This window comes from Conger conger, chromosome 14, assembly GCF_963514075.1.
Source record: "Conger conger chromosome 14, fConCon1.1, whole genome shotgun sequence".
Classification (NCBI taxonomy): Eukaryota; Metazoa; Chordata; class Actinopteri; order Anguilliformes; family Congridae; genus Conger; species Conger conger.
The window spans coordinates 43,834,441-43,857,699 of record NC_083773.1 but is presented as its reverse complement, the minus strand read 5'-3'; the positions used below and the strand labels follow the sequence as shown (position 1 = coordinate 43,857,699).

Sequence of the window (23,259 nt, the reverse complement as noted above, 5' to 3'; positions counted from 1 at the left end):
TGTACATGCACACACACACCTACATGTGCACACACACATCTGTACATGCACACACACACCTACACGTGCACACACACACCTACACATGCACACACACCTACATGTGCACACACACACATCTGTACATGCACACACACACCTACACGTGCACACACACACCTACACATGCACACACACCTACATGTGCACACACATCTGTACATGCACACACACACCTACACGTGCACACACACACCTACACATGCACACACACCTACACGTGCACGCACACGTCTGTACATACACACACACCTACACGTGCAGACACACACACCTACATGTGCACACACACATCTGTACATGCACACACACACCTACATGTGCACACACACATCTGTACATGCACACACACCCCTACACGTGCACACACACATCTGTACATGCACACACACACCTACACATGCACACACACACACCTACATGTGCACACACACATCTGTACATGCACACACACCCCTACACGTGCACACACACATCTGTACATGCACACACACACCTACGCGTGCACGCACACATCTGTACATGCACACACACCTACACGTGCACACACACATCTGTACATGCACACACACACCTACACGTGCACACACACATCTGTACATGCACACACACACCTACACGTGCACGCACACGTCTGTACATACACACACACCTACACGTGCATGCACACGTCTGTACATGCACACACACACCTACACATGCACACACACACCTACAGGTGCACGCACACGTCTGTACATACACACACACCTACACGTGCATACACACATCTGTACATGCACACACACACCTACACGTGCACGCACACGTCTGTACATGCACACAAACCTACACATGCACACACACATCTGTACATGCACACACACCTACATGTGCACACACACACACCTACGCGTGCACGCACACGTCTGTACATGCACACACACACCTACACGTGCATGTGTACGAGTATACTCCTGCAGTGGAGATCAGCCTAGGGCAGAGGGGCTTGAGAGTGTGTGTTGGTAATCTGTAAACATTAGCCCCGGCAGAGTCATTTGCTTTGACAAAGGGGCCTCTATCCCCCCAGTGCGGCAGTGGGGCTGTACTGTATTAATCAGAACTATGCTGTCTCCCAAAATCCTCTGCTTTATAAGTCTGTATCTGTCACCATTAATGAGAACAGACCAATAGCACAGCATGCCCTCTATCTCTCCATCTCTTGCTCCCTCTCGCTCCCTCTTTCTCTTCATCTATCTCTCTCCATTTGTCTCTCCCTCTCTCTCTTCATCTATCGCTCTCTTCCTCTTTATATATTTCTCTCTTACACAGTCTTTCACGCACGCACCTGCTATCTCTGGTATAAGGTAACTGTTCTCTCTCACATACACAAAACCTGCCGTGAGTTAGGGGCTGTGAGCCGTGAGTTAGCGGCTGTGAGGCGTGAGTTAGCGGCTGTGAGGCGTGAGTTAGGGGCTGTGAGGCGCGAGTTAGCGGCTGTGAGGCGTGAGTTAGCGGCTGTGAGGCGTGAGTTAGGGGCTGTGAGGCGTGAGTTAGGGGCTGTGAGGCGTGAGTTAGGGGCTGTGAGCCGTGAGTTAGCGGCTGTGAGCCGTGAGTTAGCGGCTGTGAGCCGTGAGTTAGCGGCTGTGAGCCGTGAGTTAGGGGCTGTGAGCCGTGAGTTAGGGGCTGTGAGCCGTGAGTTAGGGGCTGTGAGCCGTGAGTTAGGGGCTGTGAGCCGTGAGTTAGCGGCTGTGAGGCGTGAGTTAGGGGCTGTGAGCACGCAGAGCGGGGGGTGTTTGGAGCTTGTAAAGCGGAGGAACACGTCAGTCAGCCCCCTCATTTTGGCCGGCTCAGTCCCACACCGCTCTCTCTCTCTCTCTCCCTCTCTCTCTCTCTCTCTCTCTCTCCCTATCTCTCTCTCTCTCTCTCTCCCTCTCTCTCTCTCTCCCTCTCTCTCCCTCTCTCTCTCTCTCTCTCTCTCCCTCTCTCTCTCTCTCTCACTCTCTCTCTCCCTCTCTCTCTCTCCCTCTCTCTCTCTCTCTCTTTCTCTCGCTCTCTCTCTCGCTCTCTGAATGGGGGGGGGGCGGGGGTCATTATTTCGGGGATTGTAACCGTGAGCTGCCACCTCTCCCTCTGTCGCAGCTCAGGCTGGCCCCAGGGAACTGTGGGAATGTGGGTGATGTGCAAACCCGTGGGCTTGTTCCAATCGTTTATTTTATCCTTCCTCCGGTGAGTCCCAATCGCAGGCTGTTGACGGAATATGGACCAAGTGACTGGCACCCCCTGACTATCCACATGGGTTAGTCCAGTATTTGGGAGCCACGATTTTGAGCTAGAGACTGTGCAGTAGTGATGCAAACGGTCCTTGATTCATCTGTGAAGTAGTACTGTATCATCCTAATAACGGAAAATTGCCATATATGGACACATTAAGTGAAGAAAAAACAAGAATTCCAACTACATTTTCCGGTGGGAAAAAATGATTTACTTTGTGTTTTTACTGTATTGTTACCATTGACTTTTGTCCACTGTGTCCCAATACTTGAAAAATGTATCCTCCTTTCCTCCACTCATTTCCTCCGCCCATACCTCCAGACAGGAGAAGGAGAGGAATGGAGTAAAGGAGGAGTACTGGGATGCACCCTGTCTTCTTGTTCAACAATCATGGGCTGCCATATTTAAGGATATTCCAACCTGTTCAATGTTCCTTGGAGGACCTAGGAGCGAGGAGCTTAGACGCTCCTTTTGAATTATTGAGTGCAGAAACACAATTGCATCCTTTTGGGGATTTCTGGAATGTGTCACATATAGATGATCGATTTGTGGACCCACCTCTCCCCATCTGCCATGTCTGTAACTGACGGGAATTTAAACTGATGCTTTGAAGCAAGAATTTCTTTTTTTTTCTCGACTACTCCGTCGTTGGTTCCTTTCCTCACATCCTTTCCTTGTGTTCTCTGCTGGGAGAAGTTAGGAGCGACAGCGGAAATTGCTGTAAAATTACGGTACTTTACTGGCAACTATGCTGCCAGTAGGTTACTGTAAAAGTTACAGTACATTTATTTTGCAGTATAGACAAGCAGGCCAACTTGCAACCATGACTTTACAGATTGTTACTGCTATTCCCCCTGTACAGTTTGTTGATTTATATTCGAATTCACTTTTAAAAATTGACTGTATATTTTACAGCATTTTTTTTGACATTGGAGGAAAGGACAGAAGGAACACCCCTGCAGATGTTGTCACAGCCTTCTCCTTTTTAGAAGAGGAAACGATATTTGCAATTCAATTAGCAATGGACAATACAGTGGATGAATGTCCCAAAGTGCAAGGTCTAATTTTAAAATACAACCACTTAAAATGTCCTTTATAATTTCATGGATTGTCTCGCCAGCTTTTTATGTCAAGTCCTTTCCATTCTCTAACTGGCATGGTTTTAGTGTAGCCTCCTCCGTGATTAAGACCACATTTTAATGTTCCTTTTAATGTCCTCCCATTTCATTTTCAAAACCCATTTTGTCTAGATTCTCCATGATTTCATTGTAGGTACCTTCTCTGCTTGTTTTACTTCAAAATCCCAAGGCTTCACTGGCATGAAACTGAAGCATTCTATGTGTGTGTCTGCATGTGTGATGAAGCACTGTGGTTCACTTCATTTTTGGAACCACAGAACCACTTCATGTGGAGCTCTATTATCAAAGCAATTGGTTTGGAGTGGGTCAGTAAAATAGAGTTAGTTATGTATATATTGTATCAAGATAGGCACACAGAATTTAGTGCAAATTGCCCACTTTTTTTTGTTTTTTTTTGTTTTTTTTTTATTTTTATCCGATTTTTTCCCAATTTGGTAGCCAATTGGACCCCGTCTGATTCAATTAGAGCCAGTATTAGATACACCGCCCACACCCCATCCCTCGGCGGGCAACGGGAGAGCGACACGCCTTCTTCAAGCCGTCTCGCCTCCCAAGCTGTAACCGTGATTCCGAGGCGCCTGAGGTGCTTGTTTCGTGCGGCGATCTACTAACCCTGCCAAGTCCCTCCCCCTGGAGCAGCAAGCCAATTATGCTGCTCCACCTGAGCCGGCCAAACTTGGCTTTTGGCAGGACCGAGAATCGAACCCCGGTCCCCGGTGTGCAGCCCACTTTTTTTTATAGAAGACCCACTTAAGAAAAATCGAAATGGCAGAACATCCTACATGGTGGACTTCATGAGTTTCTGAGGGACCTGTTTCAGAAAACTGTGTACTGGAACTCTGAGTCAAAATTTCATCATGTGCACTATAGTGTTAACACATGGCCAGTGCGTACAATATTTTAACTCAAGCCAGAGTTGTGCTGTTCAGCTTACTCAAATATCACTCCAAAAATGTATACAAATTCAAAATTAGAATTAAAAACCACTCCAGTGACTTTAGAGAAAAAAAAGCTTGGAAAGAAGAAGAAATCCTACACAGGAAAATGCCAGTGTTAATTGAACATTTACATTGTTTACACTTGAGTGTGCATACTGTTCGAGTCCAATAGGAGCCCTGTGTATTCTGTCAGAGTTGATTTAACCCAAGAAATGACATGTTTCCAGCGCATGCTTGGGCCTCTCATAAATATGCACTGGAGTTTCATTCATTCTGCGAGCATGCACAGAGTATGTATTACACTGCATAACATTTTAATTAGCAGACGCTTTTATCCAAAGCCACGTACGAAACCGTGAATATGAAGGTCATATAGCAAACAACCAAATAAGGTACAATTCATATAGGCTTGGTGGTAAGGCCATGAACATATGTCCAGTACACAAAGTCGATAGGCCAAGTCTGCAAATACCAGACCAATGCAAATACAAATGACATTACTGAGACAAATACAAAGTAAAAAGTCCTAGATTAAGGTATAAAATACGAGGGGGGAAAGATAGACAGGTGAAGAACAAGTGACAATAGGTTAGGGGACTCCTGCAGAGGAGGTACAGTGTGAAGAGATGAGTCTTCAGTCTGTGGTGGAAAATGGGCATCGAGGGAGCAGTTCTTATGGGGATGGGGAGGTCATTCCACCACTGTAGGTAGGGAGCGGCCGTTTGCTTTCTGCAGGCCAGAGTCAGACCTTTGAATCTGATCCTAACAGCAACTCGCATGCATCCTTTCCTTCTAATCCAAGAACATGCTATTCGGTGAACCTATTGTTATGCATTCATCATAACGAATTCCAAACTATTACAGTTTATTTATTTGTTTATGTATTATTTATTTATGTGTTTTTTGTCAAGGTGACATGTAAATGGGACCACCAGGTTACTCGTCCTGGTCATACTGTGCATGGTTTTGTCTTGACCTTTTCGACCATGTAGGCTAATGACTCCTCCAGCTATCAAATATTTATATCCGCTTAAAATACACTGCGATAATTATACTTAGAGAAAATCAATGTCTTAATATGGACAATTATTCAATGACTATTATAACTACGTCACAAAGTAAGAAGACGGATTGGAGAAAGAGGCGAGTGAAATATGAAAGTCAGGCGAAGGAAGGCGAGTGATTGCAGTGGTGTTGGGCTGGGATGCGTTTGGCTTGACAAGCTCTGTCTATGAGTGGCCTACAGAGCAGCTCTTTAATGAAGACTACAGAGTAGGACTGCGCATTTGAAAAGAAAAAAATCAATAAACATGCAGCTACTGCATGCTTCTTTTACTCAAGTATCAATCAGCGTAACGGTCTTAAATTGTTTTGTTCAATTCCGCCTCTCTCTTTTGTTCAGTTTGGAACGGATCGATCGGTCGGAGTTTATATCTCTGTGGAGAATGCCGTAATGGCTGCCGTACTGTTCAGAAACCCGACACCCCCAATTTTCTTTAAAACCTGGAGACAGACGATGCTGATGAAGTTATTTTCCGAGATGACCCCTTTCTGCGCGTCTCTCCTCCGCGGGGTCCTTCTGATTCACCAGAGCTCCGTTTACCCGCGAATAAAGCCTGCATGGTGATACCTAAAAAAGGAACAGAAATCTGACGTAAACTGCTTCGCTGTTAGGTCAAATCTCTCCTTCAAACGTGCTGTTATCGGTTTGGCAGAATTATTTTGGTGAAGCAAGGAATACTGACGTTTACTCAACTTTAATTCCCTCTTAAAGGTACAATAGATAAGATATTTTGTGTTAAAACATTGTTACAAGACCGTTGTAAATCCCATCCTATCATTGAAAAAGGCTCACTGAGATGTTGACTCACCCTCTGCCTGTGTTTATAGTCCTTAAATTCGGGTTTCAAAATATACAGTTGATGGACCGACACTCCATCAAAGCATTCTATGGTTGTACAATAATTCAAGCTCATTGGTTGAAAATTGGTTCAGCTAATGGCGTGGGGGGTAAATTGAATATTTTAAGTGACGTTAATAGGCAAGTTATCATTTTATTGCGTTTCATTACTAAAACAAATTGGAGCACCTGCATAAATAAGGCCATTGCCACTCCTGTAATGTGGGGTATAGGCTAAATTGTTATGGCGGTACCATTTAAGAAAATCTAGCGCCTCCATCAATGTATTATAATGTATATTCTTATTCAATGCATAAGAATAAGGAGTGGGTGGGGTAATGTCATAGAACTGCAAAATCAGGGTATATTTTGAACCACTAGACCACTATACAAAGGACACATGGGGTGGGTAATATTCAAAATGTTTTGTAATTATTACGTCTGTGAATGTGGAATGTTTTGTTTTAATTTTAATTTTAATTTATCAGCTATTATATTTAGTTCAACAATAACGAAAATGATTGTGGTGTTTAATGATAATGTAATATATTCACACATTTTTCAGTGTTGATTGGTTAAGAAACATTTGACGGGGAAACTCGACATCAATTGAGCAACTACTCGTGCCTTTAGCAGGAAGGCCTAAACACATGCAGCTTTTTAACATGTTTTCGACTCCAAAATGCCATTACACACACGTGCAATACCATTACATCAAATCCAACAACCTCATTTTACATGCAGTTGTCCACTCCAGAATGTTTAATCTAGCAGTTCCCCTTAGGGGTCAGTCATGTGTTTCATCCAACTAATGCTAATAGACATTGCAATTTCCATATTACATTATTGCCAATGTTTGCCATCTTTTACTATACCCACTGGAGTATCCTATTCAGCCAGTTCCAGTTGGTCGGAAGTCCTGACAATGTTTTAGCCAGTTTTTCCAATTGCAAAAAAAACAATGCAGATGAAGAACTGCATTATTGTTTTTTATTATTCTTATTTTGGTAAAGACTTCATCTTTTGGAACTGTGAACATTGATCTGGACGCTTCACTTATTCCCAGAACCACAATTTTGAAAACATGAAATTAGGGGTGAGTGAGTAGGCCCTACTGCATTATCTGTATGTGTATGCATTCAACCAGCTATATTATCTGTATCTGTATGCCTTCAACCAGCTATATTATCTGTATCTGTATGCGTTCAACCAGCTATATTATCTGTATCAATATCCGTTCTTGTAAGTGGGCATGACTTAATCAGGAATTGGGCGGAGTTTCGCTATGCAGCTGTTTGATCAGTCCCAACTTGCATGCATGGTTACTTCTGACTTTCACCTTGTCTGTCATTTCTGTAGTCCATCCAGGGGCCTTGCTATTTTTTGTTTTAAATTGCAGAAAAAGAAAAGTCAGAATGCCAAGAACATAAGAAGAATCCATATGGAAGTCACGGGGTGATAGGCATATAGGATAGAACTGGCACAGCTGAGGAACAAGAGAGCAAACCAACTATTTACGGAACAGCCTCAGAATTGACTCTGCCAGTGTATTTGAGCAGAACAGTAAAACATTTGGAAAATTATGTTTGTTAAGTATACAGTCCACTCCATAATTACTGGCACCCTTTTTAAAAATTAAGAGAAAATGCTGCATAAAATAAACACAGAAAATAATAGTATGCTCAGTCATGTTCTTTATTAAAGGTACTGCGATCAAATCATGTTACGCTTTTAAAGTGCAAATGGCCTTCAGATCATGCGCTCGATTCATTTAGTTTTTTATATATTTATATCTTTATTTATTTCACTAAACTTACATCAACTGCCTTTTCATCATCACAAGCCCATGCCCCTTTCGCCCATTTTATCAATTGGGCTTGTCCACGGTTGAACTTCTGAGACCTTAATTCTCTTTCATCAAATATTATTTGGTTAAATTCTAAGATAAATGTAGGCTAATGTATTATCGGGACCTAACAGAAAGCCAACATGAGCCAGAAATGTGTAATGACCTAACATACAGTACGCTACTACAACTTTCGCTATTGCAGAATGCTGGGACATTGTTTACCTGGCTAACGCCCACAAAAGAAGTAAATGTAGAACTTATAGTAATGCGACAGGTCCAATAGACTTCCCCGATTAAAGGAATACTTGCCTGTCGTCTGATATCCGTGTGTTGACGTCACAATTCCATACTATCCCGAGGCTCGTTTTACCTCCTCTCCTCCAAACGCCAGCGCAGGGAAGACTTTTTGCATAATAATTATTTAAAGTAACCTTGTTATTAATTTCAAGAAATGTCTGGGCAATTATGTTGACAGTGATTTCTGAAGGGTGGATTGCGACCATTCATTATTTAAATTTGCAGCAATTGGCTTTCACTGGATATATAGCTTCTGGCGGAAAACCGCAGTGGATCCAGTTAATCCAATAACAGAGATAAGGAGCTGAAGTGGATTGTTTTATTTTTGCCAATGCACAAGGGAGAGTCAGCAACTGTGATCTGCGCGCCACAGACATGGCAAACGGCTTGCTAGTGATGCTTGCGTTAATAGACAAAGTATATATTCTAAATCAGAAATCAGATTAGTCTACCGCACCTTGCATGCTGTAAACAGGTGACTAATAGTTGCCGAACTAATTGTAAAATCAAGTTGTTCTAAGCACTTGTTTCACTGTGCAATGTATTAAGGACGTTTAGGTTTTGTTGAATTTTTTGAAGTGCAACGTTGTATGGGAACCCTGCCCTCGTTCGGATCAGCACCATGGCGCTGTCTAATTTCAAGGTAATTGGTCCGCTATTTAATACTTCCCTAGGCAATCACGCAGCAGAATGACGTTTATGGTATACATCCCTTACTGGTTTACAGCTAGCCTACTGCAGCCAATGAAAATCAAAATTAATACAAAATAAAGTACTTGTACAGCACTCGTCCTCCAATTCATTTGAATTCATGTACAAGAGCCTGAGTTGAAATGGCGGAGAATAAAACACATGAAAACAGTATGCATAGGAAGCAAGGGTTAATGACAATGGGGAGAATGCATTTGACAGCTTTATAGGAGAGAGAGGATGTGGAGGGTAGGACGGAGACTGGGGTTCGGTTCTCAGTTGGACGGAGAGACCGAGGGAGGAGGGTGGCAGGCGTCGCGGAGCCGTGTGGAAGAGAGGCAGAAGATAGATCGCGGCGAGGTTTGCCAAGGGGGACACGGAAGGAAGTACTGGACACGACACGGCGTGGAATTTACTATAAACTGCAGCTCGTGAGCGCGTGCACCAGCGCTGCAGTCGACTTTCACTTTCGCGTGATTCCACTGGACTGCAATGGATTTTGAATTACCGCGTGAATACGCGCACAAATTAACACAGGGCTGCCTGTTTCTCATCTGCTTTGGCTCATATGTTGATGGTAGCGTGTAACCTATATTCTTCAGTGGTTCCATCGTTATTTACACTTCAAATGAACGTTGTTTGAACATACGTAGTTTATTTATATTTCTCTATTTTATCAAGATACACTGGCTTACCGATAACCGTGTGATGTGAAATTATTAATGGATAATTGCTTGCTATTTTGGCCGAATATGGGCCCTTACCAAACTTCAAATATATTTTTATTATTTTGAGTGGAATCTACTCTACTTCTGAGACTCTAATGAAGTTTATATATAATTGCATCATGTAAATATATTGTAATAGTTCATTTAACTCCACCAAACAGAAGAACTGATTAAAACAATCTCCATGAGCTGCTTAATTTTGGACACCGCAGCTCAGTCACAAGCTAAGTACATAGTCTCTGCTATTTGAATTCTCCGATACGATCACGATAGTATACATGTATAATCCATTGCTTACACAAAATACTTGCCAAGATTATTGATCGAACAAATACTTACGCATCGAGTGAGCTTTCTACGCTTCTGAAATCCTCTCTTTGATTAAATTGCTATTTTAAAAACACTGTAAATAGGCTACATGAAAAAATGGCAAGCTGGTAAAATAGACGATCACTTTTGCGTAAAGCAGTTCTGCAGTCCAACTCTTCAGATACAATTTAATAATTTCTAAAAACTTGGCGTGCGCCGGTAAACGGAATACTTTGGGCAGCCTCTGAAAACCTACCGTCTCGGATCGAAATGGTCAGTGACGAACTGTGCGCGTTTTGACGGACGCGCTGGGTTGTTTGAGTAGCTCTGTCGGAACGAATGAGTGACTGGCGGAAGGCTGGATGAGCGCAGTCGCTTCGGGGTGACAGGCAGATGCTAGAGCGCCGCGCGATTTCTCGCAAAAATGTGCCAATATGCAGACGACCACAGGGGAAGGACGGGATCTCTCGCGGAAGCCGGGAAGCTCTTCTTAAAACACACCACCTTCCACGGGCTGAGGCACGTCTTCCTGGCTGGCTCCTACCCCCGCAGGCTGGCGTGGCTGCTGGCTTTCCTGACGACTATCGCGCTCCTGTTCACCTGGTCCACCAACCGGGCCCGGTACCTGCTGTCCTCGCCCGTGCACACCAAGGCGCATATGGTCTGCGCCAAGCGCCTCGTTTTCCCGGCAGTGACCATCTGCAACCAGAATCTCCTGCTGCCGCGGCGCATGAAGAAGACGGACATTTTTATCGCAGGAAGGTGGCTCGGTCTCCTGGGAAGAAACTGGCAGCTGTCCGCGGGGGCCAGAGAGGCGTTAACCCTCTCCCCCAGGAGCGATCGCTCCAGCAACGAGCCGCCCTGGTCCCCACTTTCCCGTATTTTGGACTTCAATCACTTTCTACCCCCGCCGCGGGAATCCCAGGCGACGATGAAGCAGCTCCTGGACCGGCTCGGACACCAGATCGAGGAGATGCTCCTGCACTGCCGCTTCCAGGGAGAGCAGTGTGGGCCCCGGAACTTCAGTACCGTGAGTGTTTGGAAAGCGCTGAAATTAACCCCAATCACTTGGCCGTTGTGATCGAGCCGCGGGGCACTTTGCGCTTCTTGTCTTGCAACAAGTTGCTCCCTGAAACCGCGCGCGCTGAGCAGAACTCTTCGTTAGTGTGCAATTCCACGCTCACACAATCGCCCTCGCATACGCACTCACACGCGCTCGAAATGTCTTTAAACCTATAATTTCCAAAACGCGGATGTTGTACTTCCCCCTCCTCTCTTGGAAGACTTTTAAAATGGATGCTTTCAAATGCAGATTGAATCCCCACTTTGCAATTGGGTTAGTTCCAAGAAGGCGCTGCTTTTCTAGAATTTACTGCAGTGTGGTATTTTTACAGATAGTAATTTTATGTCCTTGGACCCGAAACTACAAAAGTTAGCAATTGTGCGTTTAATGGGCTTGTCAAACGAGAAGGTTTATTTACGAGATCTTATTTCTCTACTGAAAACAAATTGAAAATCTATTGGCACGCTTTTAGAATGCCTCAGCCTCATACGGAGAACCCAATTAGCCCGTAGCTTTTAATGTTGCCCTGGTTTTTGTTGTTCCCCGTGCTTTGCTTCATTACACGAGTAATTAAAAAGGAATTAATGACTTTCACCCATTAGTCGCGTTAGCATTATTAAAGCCTTCCGTTTGGCTGAGCTTTAGGTGTACCAAAGGCTGGGCTCATAATGTGAACTGCGTTTGTAATTCCAGCTCTGTGTTCCATACACTCCAAAAGGAATGAATCATTGGATGTGCTTAAAAGAATATGGACAGTGGTTGCACAGACTATTATTAAGTAAATGGGTCTTCAACTGATTATGTAATTAGTAAAAATACTTAATCAGTAGGAGTCTCATATATTTAATAATACTGTATGCAACTGCGATTTTCTAAAGTACGTTTTGAGTGTAGGTAAATATTTCCTGTTTGTATCCTGTTTGTATCTTTGGTCACATGTTCTATTTTGTTAATTAAGATATTTTTCAGTGCGTTCTAAAAATCAGTAACAAGAACAGCACACCTGGTGGCAGAGCTGCCTCAGATGAATTGATGCTTCATGTTGGAGCCCTTTATGGTCATAACCACTCTCATGTTTAGGCACCTGGGTTTGGCTGTCCCTGCTGAAGTTAATGCTGACGAGAATCTGACTGTTCTTCTCGTCATTTCACCGTGATGTGTTTCTCTGGAGCTGCTCAGAGCCTCGGCTCATGGTCTGACAGTAGAAGTATCCAAACCAGGTCGACTCAACTTCCAGATATGTGCTTTGCTTTCTTAAGAAACCACTGATCAGTTCGTTATTTTGGTAAATGTGTGGGTGTGGCTTCAAGGTGGAGGTGGGAGTTCAAGCCTAATTGGGCGGAGGGGGGGGACCCTATGTATACTTTTGTATTTTCACATTTCTTTTCAGAATGACATGCAGTACGGTATATGCAATATCATTGTGTTTCTGTTTTTCAGCCTTTTTTCAGCACTGGCTCATTCTTGGTTTGGGTTTGGGTTTGGTCTTGCTTATTTCAGGCCTAGTTTTGCTGCATTAGCTGGTCTTTGGATAATTTCTTCTGACATTTTTTGTCCTGATCTTACCGGACAGCTATATAAGCCATGTGTTTATAATTCAGCACTGAATTGCTTCTTCTGCAAACACTTCTCGAAAAAATCAATTGGAGGACTGTATAAATTAGAGCCACAGAATCTGCCAATAACATTCAGCGATAGTGGGCACATGATGTTCCCAGATTGCACTCCCCCATAGACCATGAGGCCAGGCCACCTGTGCAGGTGACCAGTTTGGTGAATCAGCTGGGGCCTTTACCCATGTAAAGGGGAACTTAATCTTTCATTTAGACTTATTTTTATGCCTCTGTGCCGGCGACAGCCATGGCCAGAGGCATTATGTTTTTGGGTTGTCCATCCATTGTCTGTCTGTCCCGTTCTTGTGAATGCAATATCTCAGGAACGCTATGAGGGAATTTTTTCAATTTTGGCACAAAGGTCCAGTCGCAGTCAGTGATGAACTGATTCGATTTCAGTGGTCAAAGGTGAAATGTCAAGGTCGATTTTGGCCATAACTCAAGAATGAATAAACGAATTATGACACAATTTCACACAAATGTGTAATAGAATGAAATGATGTAGCGATGATATTTTATATCAAAAAGGTCAACTTCCCCGTGACATCATAATGTTTTGCTTACCATTGTAGCTGATATTTTAGGTTATGTTGTTTGTTGATTGGTGATGTAATCATCAGTTTAAATTTTAGAGTTTTTGTTTGAATATTCTTCAATTGTTGTTGGTTTGACGGAAAAAATGATGGTGCAAATCAAATTAATTCATACAATCTTGTTTAAATGTGTTATAACAAAACATTTTAATGATCAAATATTCTTCTTGGTCTTATCATTCCACTTCTCTGCCTTTAACTAAATATTCAGGTAGTAATGGGAAATATATTTTATTCAACATTTAATGCTGTTTACATTTTAGGTAACACCAAGGACAAAGAAACGGCACATTAATTATTTAATGAAATGTATACAAATACATTAAACTCAACTTGTTGTGGATTCATAAAATTTAGAAGTTAGTTATTGCCGGTCAGACAAGGATGTAAACTGGAACATGACGGGTTGGTGGAGGTTGGTGGTTATTTTGCTCTAGTTTAGACTTATTAAGCCGCTGTAGCCTATCCACTGAGAGGTTTGACACATTGTGTGTTCAGAGATGCTCTTCTGCATACCACTGTCATAACGCATGGTTTTTGCATTACTGTCACCTTCCTGTCAGCTGAGACCAGTCTGGCTTCTCTCCTCTGACCTCTCTCATTGCTGTTATTTTTTGTTTTCGCACCATTCTGAGTAAACTCTGGACTGTTGTGCCTGAACTTCCCAGGAGATCAGCAGAAAAAATACTGAAACCTGTCTGGCACCAACAATCATGCCACGGTCAAAATCCCTGAGATCACATGATTTCCCCATTCTGATGGTCGATGTGAACATTAACTGAAGCTCCTGACCCGTGTCTACATGATCGTAAGCATTGCACTGCTGCCACACAACCTGCTGATTAGATAAATAGGTGTACAGGTGCTCCTAATTAAGTGCTCAGCATGTGTATGTTGCAATTGCAAATATGAAATTGGCCCTAAAAATTGTCTTGTGTCACGTCTCCGCCTTTTGTCTGTTGTTTCTCTCTGTATTTTTTAAGTCCCCCGCATTTAGTCTTTCATGTCCCCCCCCCCTTCCCTTGGGATTTTGTTTTGTGCAGGGGAGTGGGCAGTATGCACAGCAGGGATCTTGATAACATCTCTAATGGAGTCATAAACAAGATTGTAAAAAGCTAGGCAAGCAGCTCAGAGATAGTTCAAAGTAGAGAAAGAAAGTTAGTTTAAGACTTTTTTTGTCTAAAGTCATGCTCTCTATTGCGTGATATCACTAACAACAAATGTCTCTGTGCTATATAACTTTTTTTATATATAATAGCTGAGTGGAAAAACCCTTGCAGAATGTCACTGCTTTTAGATATCTACCCAATCTTTTTTCTAGTGGTGGGAAACATGTTGATGAATTGTATATGTTTGGCTGTGGTGGCAGTCACAAGTATGGTGAAACTGAGAATCAACGCAGTGCACACATCGCCGAAAGACGTTGCTAGTTAAGAGAAATCGATTTTCTTTTGGTAGTTGTGCTGCGTTTTACAGGTCCTCCTTTTTACTTTTATTTTTTTGCACACCACTTGTGTTTATATGCAAGCATTCTCTCGATTTGTTTTTGCTAGCTATCTTGTGCTGACGTGCAGTAAGGACATCAGGAAACTGAATGTGAGCGATCAAGCCCAGTTCAAAGCAGGCCAATTATGTGATTGAGCGTCAAAAACAAGTCATTTCTCACAAACCTTTACGTAGCAAAATTAGATAAATATACAGATAACAGAAGCAACCATTTTTGTATTTGCCCACCTCTAACAACGTTAACGTGTGAGTCTTTTGCTCTACTGCTCAACTAAAACATAGGAAAAATGCAATATTCGTTTGTAACCATGGGGGGATATGGTATGTAAATGAGATGTATTTTTAGCATGAGATCGTTTCTCGGTTCATCGATACAGCTCAGCGGTGTTCTTGTAACTCCAGCCCCAGTGCGATTGGACCGCCAGTCCCGCCCTTAGCTCCATCCCTGGATGAACTGTGCCTGTCTTCCCTGGTCTACCAGGCTCTTTGTGATCATTGCTCATTGAACACTGCTCTCTTTCTTCCTCATGATGCTCCAAACAATTGATTTGGGTAAGCTCAAGGTTTGTATCTGAGTGCAATCTGTATTCATCTGTATGAACAAGGGCAAATGACATGGGTAATCAAAAGACAAATATCAAGACTAGATTCTGGAAGGTCTCTTTAGCAGTAAGCAACTGAAGACATCTGACTAATCATAAACACCTGTAAAGCTGTTTGTCCCAAACATTGTGGTGCCTGAAAAATAAGAAGTGGGGGGGGGGGGGGTGAATAAAAGTTTTTCTACATGGGGAAACCAACATGTATCAAAATAGTCTTTAAGAAAAGCTGAAAAACCTTCACCAGTCAAGTATGCACCTGCAGTGTGAAAAGGGGAAAATGTCACCGAACTGCCGTGCTTGTTTCGCACAGAATGGCAGCATCGGCTGGGCCTGCTGTCCTTAACTCAGCCTCCGCAGCCCGGAATGACAGCGCGCATCCTGTCCCTGTGTAACACTCGGAGATGAAGAGGGGGAAACATTCATGCGTGTCGTATGCCGCTGTCTCTTTCGCAGCCGGAGAGGGGCTTGTTTGCTTTTCGGCGAAGCGGAGAAAATGCCTGGGTGATTTGGAGGAGAGACAGCTCGCTATCTCAGGGAATCAGAGCGGAGCCGCAGACAGGTCGAGGAGACGGTTTTAGGACCAATGAGGCGGCACGCTGCTCGGGAGGCGGAGACATCCGATGCACGTTAGTGGAGAACGTCAGAGGGAGAGAGAGTGTGAGCAGACCTTCATGGGACCTCACTGTCTAGAACAGAGCAGCCCCAATCCTGGTCCTGGGACCCCAGCAGATCCTGTGGCTCTCCAGGGCCAGGGCTGGGGACCCCAGCAGATCCTGTGGCTCTCCAGGACCAGGGCTGGGGACCCCAGCAGACCCTGTGGCTCTCCAGGACCAGGGTTGACCGTTGAGTCACTTGGAGAATTCATTAATTATTAAATTACTAATTAAATGTAATTAATGAAAAGGTTACAATGTATATTCTCTAGAGCGGTGTGTAAATGCTTAATTTATTCATTTATTGTTATTTTAGAGCATTATAATTACCTAAGTGTCCCGTCGGTTTTTAAATCATCCTTTTTCCAGTGTTTCTGGGGTGCCTAACAACCGAAAGCACCTATATGAAGTGCTAGACTTCCTCCCGCCCGAGCCATTTCAGTCCTCACTTGCCCTCTGATAGATTTTTGAGTAATAATGACAAAACTCCAGCCATGTGTGTAACCTCGATTAATCAATGCTGACGGATTCCACTTCATTTCCTCTAGTTTCAGTAAAACTCAGCCAGCAAAATAACACCACACTTCATCCTCAGTGTGTGGATGGGTCCCATGGTCTGGTATCTGTTCAGGCCCTGTTCCAGTGTGTGGTGGGCCCCATGGTCTGGTATCTGTTCAGGCTCTGTTCCAGTGTGTGGATGGGCCCCATGGTCTGGTATCTGTTAAGGCCCTGTTCCAGTGTGTGGATGGGCCCCATGGTCTGGTATCTGTTAAGGCTCTGTTCCAGTGTGTGGATGGGCCCCAATGTTATTTGTTCAGCACTTTTCAGAGAAGGCTGTCAAAAGATGCTTTACAGAGTAACAGAAGGAAAATACCAGATAGCAAGAGGTAAAGAAGCAGTGCAGTACAGGTCTAACAGTAGCAAGAGGGAGGGACCCGGCTATAGTGGGATGCCCATCCTCCGCTAGCCTATAGGTTAAAATGGTTAACCTAAGGTGGAAGAGTTCAGGTATTAAACTATCTATAAAATCCACATGGATGGATGTAGAGTCTGCAGTTCAGAGGGGAGAGGGATGAACCTATCGCTCCAGGATGTCAAAGCGTGGGCATCAACCAGGACAGTCGCAGGGCTCTAGCAGCCCATGACCTCAGGGCGGGGGTCCGGTTGGAGTGGTCTTTGAGCTCGGAGGGGTCGAGGGTGGGGCTGGTGCCCCACGAAAAAGAAACAAAGAAGAGCCCATCCCCACTTCAATCCGTTCGATTACATATTTGACCCGGGTCTGGTCTGGATATAAGAATAATCTTCTAGTGTTACATTCAGATTGATTTATGCAAGATTGACTTGATTCTGTGGTTTCTGCAGTGTGCACACACACGAGCAGGAGACAGGATCTCTGCAGCTGAACAGGCGGTGCTGTCAGAAGGACCCGGCGTCGCCCCGCGGGGCCGGTGAAAAACCGACCGATCGGCCGCTGGGTTTACAGTCCGCCATTTACGGCACCCTGTCATCCGCACCGCATTACGCAGATTACATTTTACATACGCTCGTTTGTACAGACGGATGTTTTCACCAAAGCCATTCAGGTTAAGTGCCCTGCCCCAGCTGGGAATCTAAACCTGTAACCTGTGATTTACAGAGCGGTTCCCGAGCCGCCATGGGACACCGCTGCTCCTGTCAGTCTCCTGCCGTCCGTCTTGTTTGTGCGGCCAGCGGGGAGCAGCTGTTGCTGGAGTGCGAGTGCAAGAGGAGACGAGTCTGAGACAGGACGCCCCGTCAGAATGAAATTCACAGCGTGATGAAATTAGCATGCGTGTACCGCACGTGTACATGTCCAAAACAACACCGTCTCATTTCTTCTGCCCAACAGATCAATGCGTTATGACCTGATGTGCAAAGACGTGCAATAATTCTGTATGAAATACCCACACAGATTTTTATTTCTCAGGGAATTGTCTTTTTTCCGAGTTCAACAAATGATCAGTATATCGTTGATATTGTGGCCGTATATACGACCGTGCTTTAGCTAGTTCTCACTCCCCAGCAGTAACCAGAAACACTCGAGTATGTTGTTGCTAGAGTGCCTGTTGGAGTCATTATTGAACACAGAATTGGACTGCCTGTACAGAGCTTTCCCTTGATGTGTCATTTGGACATAGAGAGTTTATATTTCTGAAACTATATCAGAAACTAAAACTACAGAAGAACTCTTTGAAGTTGTCAAGGGAGCATTAATTATTTAAGCATTATTAATTAGTAAAGAGAAGACAATTTTTCTTTTCTACTTTTTAGTTTCTGTAAATTCATCTAACTCGGTCTTACACAACCACCTACTAAGGAAGCTGGAGCTAGGGTTAGTATTAACGTCAGTATCCCTGCTTCGTCAGTGGAATTAGAGACGGAATGTCTTGTGTGTCTTTCGTTATCACTTTGCCTATCTGGTGCTGGGTAGGCTATAACGCAGTTGGGAGTGTAGTTTTCTCCCTGGCGATGTTGGCTTACCTACTTCCTACTTGCCTCGATTTTACGACCGCTGGTAATGAAAACAAAACCTTGTTTACGTTTTGATAACTGATGTATACTGCAGGCAGTGTTATATTGAATTTATTTTGGAAAATAGTTGCAATTTTATACTTCAAATACCATTGAATGTGGATGTCTGCATGGTGCTAGAACTCAGTGCCTGTCTGTGCGGAAATTGTCATAAACTAAAAAAAACTAAAAAAACTGTCTGAAGCAGTGGTGTCCAATCCCATCAGAAACGGGTCAGTGTGGGTGCAGGTTTCAGACCGATGTTGCCTGATTCAGCTAATTAAGTAATCATGGTCTTAAATCAAGACCTTGATAAGTGGATTCTGGTGTTGGCGGAGCACCCACACCGGCCCTTTAGGGGTGAGATTTGACCCCTTTTTTCACAACAGGTTAGAGAGGTGGGTGGGACCCTGCTATTCTCTCAGAGCTGTACAGTGGAGAACATCAGTGCTATAATCTCAGAGCTGTACACTCATGGAGAACATCTGAGCTATACTCTCAGTGTGGTGTACACTCATGGAGAACATCAGAGCTATACTCTCAGTGTGGTGTACAGTCATGGAGAACATCAGAGCTATACTCTCAGTGTGGTGTACGCTCATGGAGAACATCAGAGCTATACTCTCAGTGTGGTGTACACTCATGGAGAACATCAGAGCTATACTCTCAGTGTGGTGTACACTCATGGAGAACATCTGAGCTATACTCTCAGTGTGGTGTACACTCAAGGAGAACATCAGAGCTATACTCTCAGTGTGGTGTACACTCATGGAGAACATCAGAGCTATACTCTCAGAGTGGGGTACAGTCATGGAGAACATCAGAGCTATACTCTCAGAGTGGTGTACAGTCATGGAGAACATCAGAGCTATACTCTCAGAGTGGGGTACAGTCATGGAGAACATCAGAGCTATACTCTCAGAGTGGGGTACAGTCATGGAGAACATCAGAGCTATACTCTCAGTGTGGTGTACACTCATGGAGAACATCAGAGCTATACTCTCAGTGTGGTGTACACTCATGGAGAACATCAGAGCTATACTCTCAGTGTGGTGTACACTCATGGAGAACATCAGAGCAGGCAGAGTGATTTGGGAGGCTGAGGATGGGGAGGTCTCACTGCTGCTGTATGTTCAGCTCTCATGTCCCCCCCCCCCCCCCCCATCCCATAGTTGTTATATGTCAATCACAGGCTGGTTTCCCTCAGTGTATGAGAGCCTGCTGGCTGAAGACCTCATCAGAGAGACTGAGACACGTTCACTTTCAGCTCATTCACTGTAAGAGTGAATCTGCAGAGCAGTGACTGAAATGTGTAATTTGCTTATCTCAGAGAATGAGAGATAAAGAGAGAGGGAGAGGGTAGCAGTTGGAAATATATATATAGATGGAGAGAGGGGGAGGGTGACTGAGGGAGGCAAGAAAGACAGAGAATGATACGCTCACTGTGCACTTTATTAGGTAATTATTACTTTTTGACTTATTAAGTCTTCTGTTGCTGTAGCCTATGCAATTAGATGTTTAATGCATTGTGTGTTCAGAGATGCTCTTCTGCATACCACTGTTGTACAGTGTGGTTATTTGTGTTACTGTCACCTTCCTGTCAGCTTTGACCAGTCTAGCCCTTCTCCTCTGACCTATCTCATGCTGCTCACTGGATGTTTTTTGTTTTTCTCACAATTCTCTGCAAACTCTAGAGCAGTGGTTTTTAACCTGGGTTCGATTGAACCCCAGGGGGTTCGATAAAAGCATAGGTATATATTTTATTTTCCAATAAAATATATACCTATGTTTTGAAGAATTCATAGGTATATTTGGTCTGAAAAACAACTTCTTGACCATGTCTGTATTCTTTTATGCATTTAGTTGCTGCCACACGATTGGCTGATTAAATATTTGCATTGACAGGCTGGTGTACAGGTCTACCTAATAAAGTGCTCACTGAGTGTAAATAAAGATTCAGGGAGAGGGTGCGAGAGTGAAGTCTCCATTTTTAGAGCCGATTTGCGCACGACAGACCATTCATAAGGCACCCGTGGTTGAGATCAATGCTACTTCGATTTCCCCATTCTGTGCTTTTGGGGGCAACAGAGTGGACAGGGAAATGAACAGCCGGAGAGAAACAGCAGTGACCTTTCAATCCGAGCACTTTCTCTCCCTCTCCCACCACACTTCCCACAGGGATTTGACTTTTCCGTTTCTCTTTCCCCCAACACGGAACAAGGTAGCACCAGCAGTAGCAGAAAGCCAGTCCCCTTGCCTGACAGTGCCACCCGTTGGTGTTTCTGCCATCCCTCTACTTCATCTCTGCTTCAACTATTTAATTGGACATTTATGTACTTTTATTCGTCTGGTTTTTTTTTTAAAGACCATTTCTACAAACCGGTGTCAACCAGCGGCAGGTGGGTTCCCCTACTGAGCCCGGTTCTGCTCAAGGTTTCCTTGCAACTGTTGCCCTAGGCGTACTCTTGGGGACTGGTTTCTCTGTAAAGCTGCTTTGTGACAAAGGCCCTTTGTTAAAAGCGCTATACAAATAAAAACTGATTGATTGGCTAGCTTTACCTAACGCTGCGCACGCTCACCGCTCACCTTCTGGGTCCTCCTCTTCCTCCTCTTCCTCCTCTGGAGCTAGTGTGAAAGGTGGTGGCCGTATGCCACTTCTTATTCAGCTTGGGAAAGCGCTCTTTGAAAAGGTCAGCTGCCCTGACAGATAGTCATTAATGCAATGGCGTCACTCAGTGTGTGCAACAGAGGACGAAGATGCCTTTTCGATTAGCGACGTCTTTACAAACAACGACACCGTGGATAAACTTTGCTTTGCGATTTTCCTTGCCATTGGGAGTTTAACGTCGCGCCTTTGCAATTTCGCTGCAGTGTCAAAACCACTACCTTCGTTGGGTTGTCGTGAAAACTCCAGTCAGTTGCAATAGGAGGAAATGTGCTTTAATTAACCTCACATTCACCAAAAATACTTTTTGCTTTATGCTTCTAGATTCTGGGTTTTTCATTGTCCAGGCTATTTGTCTGTACTTGTACTGTATGTATTGGTTTGTGTCTGTATTGTTTTATATGTTTGTCAGCACATTGGTATGGGATTGATTGGATGCCAGTGTTGTAGAGGATTACAGCCAGACTACAATTCTCCACCTCAGTATGAGCAAGGCCCGTTGGGGCACAGCTGAAGGCAGGGACTGTGTGCAGACTGGTGTGTGAGCAGCCTGAAGATTTCTAAACCCCAATGTAGTTACCTCAGACATCTCTCTCTTCCTCTCTCTCTCTCTCTCTCTCACTCTCTCTCTCTCTTTCTATCTCTCGCTATCTCTTTCTCTCCCTCTCTCTCTCCCCTCTCTCTCTCTCACTCTCTCTCTCGCTATCTCTCTTTCTATCTCTCTTGTCTTCATTTTCAGTGTGTATTCTTCTTCTGTCCCTTTTCAGATTTTTGTTGTTTTCTTTTGAACCGTTATTACAATCCTCGTGTTTCTGTGCTGAAAATAAAGGGACCGTAAAAGTGTTTCTCTCTCCTGTTGTGACATTAGCTCAGGACGTAACTGCCTTTCATCACTGGTGTGTGAGTATGTGTGAGTGTGTGTGTGTGTGTGTGTGTGTGTGAGTATGTGTGAGTGTGTGTGTGAGTGTGTGTGTGTGAGTGAGTGTGAATGGGTGAATGAAAGACATTAATTGTAAAGCAGTTTAAATCCATTTGTTCTCTCCCTCCCTTTTTCAGTGGCTCTCTTCTGTCTTTTATGTTCCTCTCCGTCTCTCAAATTCAAATTCAAGTAAGCTTCCTTGGCAAGTGTACATTGCCAAAGCATATACTGACATAAAGAAAAAACCTATACGCAATAAAAATTGAACTTCAGTAAACATGCACATTATATATCTAAAAGACAAACACGTGACCCCCTGGGCCATAAAAGGCCTTTACTTTGTTTTATGTCTTATTTTGATTGCGTCCCATCCGCTTGTGGCAAGTGGCAATGTATTGGCCTAATAGAGCACTGCACTGTGCTGCCAGATGCACCTATTCCCTCTGCTCACCCGGGAGGAACGGCAGCTTCTCTCCCTCAGGAAGAGTCTCAAACTCAGGGCGTATTTATTTTATTTTAAAGAAGTAAAGAGGTTCTGTTTTTGTCTAACTGTATTTTTCACATTTTGTGAGGAAATGCAGCTCTGCCTCCACCTCTCGCTCTCTCTCTCTCTCTCTCTCTCTCAGTTCAATTCTATTCAAAATGCTTTTTTGGCATGATAAATCAGTTCAATTGTATTGCCAAAGCTTGTTGGAGGAACAGCAAGAAACAAACAAAACAGTCATGAAATATGTCACAATAGTTAATCATTGTAAATCAGAATGTAGAATAATAATAACACACTAACTGTATGTCTGTGAAGCTTTAGCATGTTATAGTGTGTGTGTGTGAAATGTGTGCTTGCATGTGTGTGTGCATGACATTGTGGCAACAAAAGACAAATTGTCCTAGAAGGGGTAGCATATCTGTATCAGGTTTGTTATTGAATTGGAATTTTGGGGTAGAATTAATTGTGAATTTGGACAAATTTGGGA

General features: G+C 43.8%; 1 protein-coding gene across 3 annotated transcripts in view; it reads left to right on the top strand.

Moving 5' to 3' along the window:
- LOC133110354 (acid-sensing ion channel 1) overlaps positions 1-23,259 on the top strand; it is a 288,095-nt gene that overhangs the window by 226,608 nt on the left and 38,228 nt on the right. Inside the window, exon 1 of one of the 3 annotated variants that reach the window (XM_061220384.1) lies at positions 10,235-11,172. The exons of the other annotated variants lie outside the window; for them this stretch is intronic. Within the exon in view, the coding sequence (XP_061076368.1) occupies positions 10,567-11,172 (606 nt within the window). The 5' untranslated portion in view covers positions 10,235-10,566. Of the gene's footprint in view, positions 1-10,234; positions 11,173-23,259 lie in introns of those variants that run through there. 3 annotated transcript variants of the gene reach the window in all.